The sequence below is a fragment of the Fusarium tjaetaba genome (assembly GCF_013396195.1).
Source record: "Fusarium tjaetaba strain NRRL 66243 chromosome Unknown NRRL66243_c0000611, whole genome shotgun sequence".
Lineage (NCBI taxonomy): Eukaryota > Fungi > Ascomycota > Sordariomycetes > Hypocreales > Nectriaceae > Fusarium > Fusarium tjaetaba.
The window spans coordinates 1-4,626 of record NW_023501807.1 but is presented as its reverse complement, the minus strand read 5'-3'; the positions used below and the strand labels follow the sequence as shown (position 1 = coordinate 4,626).

The following is a 4,626-nucleotide window of genomic DNA, read 5'->3' as shown; positions in this document are numbered from 1 at the left end:
ATTATTTATTCTTTAATTTATTTAAATTAATATCTAAAGAAATTATATTAAATAAATTACTTTAAGTAAACTTTAAAGTTAAATATTATTTTAAAATATATTATAAATTACTTTAATTATAACTTTCTTAAGTAATTTATTATAAATATCTAATATATTAAGACTGAAAGTAATATCTTAAAAGATTTAATTAATAAAACTTACAAATTTCATAAGGTCAAGTAAAATTACGCCTTTTTAATTGTCCTTGATATTAATTATCAGCATTACAGGCCCGATTGGCCAGCGCCTGGCTCAGGCTGCCCTGAACAACGGGGTGCAGGTTTGAGGACTTGGACGAAGCCCAGGAAAGCTTAACACCACAATGACGGAGCAACTGGAGTCTTTTATCCAGAGCGATAACTACCATGATATACCAGCCCTTGATGGCGCCGTTATTGGTGTAGATGCAGTTATTTGCGCCTACCAAGCTGATCCTGTGTTGAACCTCGACGGGTGCCTCTTGCTTCTTCACGCTGCCGAAAGAGCAGGCGTCAAAACGTTTGTGGCCCCGACCTGGAATAGTAACTGGTTGTCAATTACCTTTGGTGACTTCGAACTGTACAACGGCGTCCCGGCCTTCGTCGATCATGCTGCAGCCACGAGTCCGATCTAGCCAGTGTATATCATTACAGGCTTCTTCGCTGATTATCTTCGTCTGCCAGGCGTAGGGCCCTTTGAGTCGGATGGCAAGTCAGCAAACCTTCATTACCGGGGGGATGTGCACAAGCGGAAGATCCCATGGACTCCGATGGATGATGCAGCTATGTGGACTATTGAGCTTCTGAAGCAGCCGGATGTGGTAGCTGGTAACGGAGGCAGCTTCAAGTTTCAGTACGGAGTGGACACTCTTGAAGACTTGGCGTTGGAATATGAAAGGATCACGGGCGTCGCGGTGGAATTGGTCAGAGACGGGAGTGCTAAGGACCTACATAAGGAGCTACAGTCTTCAAAGAACGCCAGAGGGGGAGCTGGATGGCGTGAGTACCCATGGTTCTCTTAGTGCAATGTTGCTCTTCAGGGCAAGTGGGAGTTTCAAAACCCCGCCAGGGTTATGAAAGCCGCCCGGAGCACTTTTGGCCAAGTCCTCGCAAAACGTGATGATTCTGAGGATTAAAGTAATTAGGAAAGCATTCATATTTAAGACTATAATACATCTTCAAAATATAAACATTATAGGTACCCTAAGCATTTGATGTTAGTATGCTTCTATCATCTTAATCTTGCATTGAGCCCTCTTACCTAATTGACGTAACCTGATAAGCCTCCGAGATAGTTGAAAGAACTGGTAGGCTACCTGGCCATTGCTTCTTTGTACTTTTTGGCATAGTTGCTTTTGCTCCTGGTCTGCAGGTAGACTGTCGATTGTGTGACCACCAAGAGTTCCAGCGTGAGCTGAAGGGCATTGGTCCTAGGTTGATGCAGGCCATAATGTGATTCAATAGACTAATTAGAAGATAGTAGTGGAGTATATATTCAGATTTGGCTCTGTAGGTAATATAGAAATCGTCAGGACCTTTAATATTGAAAATATTAGAGACTTAAATAGTTATTTAGCTATCTTACTGGAATTAAGTTTATTTTAATAAACATTTATCTAACAATCTTAACAGATATACTCTCTTAGACACGACTGATAAATAATTTACTTAAAACTATACTTAGGCTAAAACTCTATAATAATAAGTCCTGAACTTTAAAATTATTATCTAATAATTATCAAAGTCCTATTAAGTCTTAATAGAAGGTTACTACTTTAATAATAATAATAATAATAAAGTAAAGTCTTATAGACTCTATTTATTTAAAGTTCTAAGTTTGTCTATGTGCCTTTCGAAGTGCAGATAAGCCTCTGTTTCTGTGGAGAATAGTTTCAACAAGCCAAACCGGAAAAAGCCATGAGCCAACACTAGCTATTCCCGCTTCCCCACCACGCCAGATCTTCCCCCTTCGCCCACTAAGCGTATCTCTCACGATAGACGCTGCTGTGACTTCTACTGCCTCGTTGTTGGGCAGTTGCATTTCTCCCCTTGCTTGCCTTTGAATTATGCTCTCGATCGGTTTATACCACGAGTCATTTGGTAGTGCGACATCGCAGCCATCGTATATTTCGGTATTGATAGCACCAACCATGGCTGTCACTACACGGACTCCCAGAGGTTCGAGCTCAATCTTGAGCGTCTCGGAGATAAAAGTCATGGCGGCTTTCGAACTGTTGTAAATGCCTGTATACAGCGACGTTAGTTATTGGGTGTTGAATTGATGGAAACACTTTCCCTGCCATGCTAGAGGAACTGCTCCAGCCATAGACGCGATGTTTAGTATCACTCCTTGAGTGCTTACTAGCAGTGGTATAAATTCCTGCGTGACTCGCAGAGAACCCCACACGTTCACATCATACAAAGCTTTGGCATTACCGATATCCGCGTGCACTAAGGGGTTGAAAGTGGCGCAACCAGCATTATTGACAAGAATATCTAGTCTGATTCCCTTGGCTTGCATCTTAGCATGTAAATCCGAGATGGATTCAGGCAATGTGACGTCGAGAGGGAAGACGTCGACGTCGTGTTTGTTTGCCAGGGGGCCAATCTTTGTCGTGTCTCGGGCTGTGGCGATGACGTGATAGCCAAGTTTGTGAAACTCTTCAGCCAAAGCATAGCCAAGGCCACCAGCGCTGCATCCGGTAATCAGAACTGTCTTCTTCATGCTTAAAATTGATATGATATGGATAAAGAGATGATCTGTGTATGTAAGAAAAGTTGCATGTAACGGAAAGATATACCATGTCGCTAATAAACAAAACTCCGATATGATATTCCGTAAGGCGCTAAGCAGATCGCTGGCGTGCATGCTATAATGAAACATTGATGGAAAGCTCGACATTACGCACGCCATGAAGTTGGGAACAATAGTTATTTGTACCTCTGTTCGCAACGGTTTTCAGCATATTATATATCAGGTTACTACACTAAACTTTCCTTTGGGCTGAAGCATCTTCTGATCCTCCGCTATCCATACAAAACGACCGTCAATATGAGTAACAAGCAGCGTGACTCTGTTGCAAAGCAGACAGAGGGATCATTCGAAATCGCAGTGATAGGAGGTGGTATTGTAGGTTTGATGGTAGCGATAGGATTGTTGAAACGTGGAATTGAGGTCACCGTCTTTGAGCAAGCTCAAGAGCTTACTGAAGTCAGTGCTGGTTTCGCATTTACTGGCGTCGCACGCGAGTGCATGAAACGATTAGACCCTCGCTTGTTGGAAGCCTTGGAGCGCATTGGAGAGGTCAACCGCCATCCCTGCAATCGTTACTGGGATGGTTTCAACCCCACCACGCAAGAAGAAGCAGAGTCCGAGGACTCTCTACTTTTTGAAGTATCAGCAAGAAATCTGGATTACAAAGGGTGCCTCAGATCCCATTTGTTACATGAGATGGCCAGCATGCTACCCGCCGGCTCGATCAAGCTGGGCAAACAACTGAAAGACTTGCAAGACGAAGCGAGCAACGACAAGGTCATTCTCACATTTTCGGACCAAAGCATTTACGAGGTCGACGGCGGTAAGGTCTCCTATATACATTTACGTGCACTGGTGGCTCATCTAATGCGGTCCAGTGATTGGGTGTGACGGAGTCCGCTCGCGAACCCGGCAACTATTGGCGGGCGTCGACACTTTACCCTCGCAGGCGCACTTTGCTCACAAGGTTGCGTATAGAGCTCTTCTACCTATTGCAGATGCAGTAGCCGCATTTGGCCCCGACAAAGGAATGAATCAATGCACGCACATGGGGCCTGGAGTGGCTATCGTTTCATATCCCGTAAGACATCTCCTACCGTGCTTTTGATGGCTGGATTTTCGTAATTTACTGACTGGCTTAAAGGTGGCTAACTGGACTTTCCTCAACATTGCGGTATTTGTCCACGAACATGGGGAATGGGAAGGGGAAAAGATGACAGCAGCTGCGACAAGAGATGAGTTGAGCCGATATGTTTCTGACTGGAGCCCATCGATCCAGAAGATCATTCAGAGGCTGCCACAAAACCTTACAAAATGGGCTCTATTCGACACGGCTGACCATCCAGTGTCTACATATGCCGAAAGTCGGGTTTGTATAGCGGGAGACGCTGCTCACGCCACCACACCTTTCCTCGGAGCTGGTGCCTGTATGGGCGTAGAAGACGCTCTCGTCTTGGCTACCACGTTAGACTTGGCCTTGGACCACATCAATGAGGAGGGCGCACATAGTAGGATCAAAGCTATTTCGGCTGCTTTCCGGGCCTACAGTAATGTGCGCCTCGAGAGATCCCAGTGGCTTGTGCAAGGATCTCGCGATATCGGGGACCTTTATCAGTGGAGAAACCTCAAGACTGGTCGAGATTCCCACAAATGCAAGGCAGAGCTTGTCGAACACCAAAGAAGAATATGGGATTTTGATGTCAATGGCATGGTTACGGAGGCAGGACATAGGTTTCTTAGATTACTGAGCTAGGGTCTGTCAATGTTATTTAAGTTTTGCTTTAATTATTACTCTTTAAATAATACTATAACTTTTTAATTTCCTAATTTTATTAATATATTCTTGTATAT

General features: G+C 44.0%; 3 protein-coding genes across 3 annotated transcripts; 2 read left to right on the top strand and 1 right to left on the bottom strand.

The window, feature by feature from the left end:
• Positions 1 to 364: 364 nt before the first annotated feature.
• Positions 365 to 1,042, top strand: FTJAE_14204 (uncharacterized protein; the record flags this gene model as incomplete). The annotated part of the gene is made up of 2 exons (XM_037347415.1): positions 365 to 644; positions 705 to 1,042. The coding sequence occupies 2 exons, from the start codon at positions 365 to 367 to the stop codon at positions 1,040 to 1,042; spliced, it is 618 nt and encodes a 205-aa protein (XP_037198789.1).
• Positions 1,043 to 1,861: 819 nt separating this feature from the next.
• On the bottom strand, positions 1,862 to 2,745 carry FTJAE_14203 (1-acyldihydroxyacetone-phosphate reductase; the record flags this gene model as incomplete). Its single annotated transcript, XM_037347414.1, has 3 exons — positions 1,862 to 1,897; positions 2,014 to 2,251; positions 2,441 to 2,745. 3 exons carry the CDS (start codon positions 2,743 to 2,745, stop codon positions 1,862 to 1,864), a joined length of 579 nt encoding a protein of 192 aa, XP_037198788.1.
• A 327-nt stretch (positions 2,746 to 3,072) lies between these two features.
• Positions 3,073 to 4,528, top strand: FTJAE_14202 (salicylate 1-monooxygenase; the record flags this gene model as incomplete). The annotated part of the gene is made up of 3 exons (XM_037347413.1): positions 3,073 to 3,598; positions 3,654 to 3,856; positions 3,920 to 4,528. The coding sequence occupies 3 exons, from the start codon at positions 3,073 to 3,075 to the stop codon at positions 4,526 to 4,528; spliced, it is 1,338 nt and encodes a 445-aa protein (XP_037198787.1).
• Positions 4,529 to 4,626: the final 98 nt, after the last annotated feature.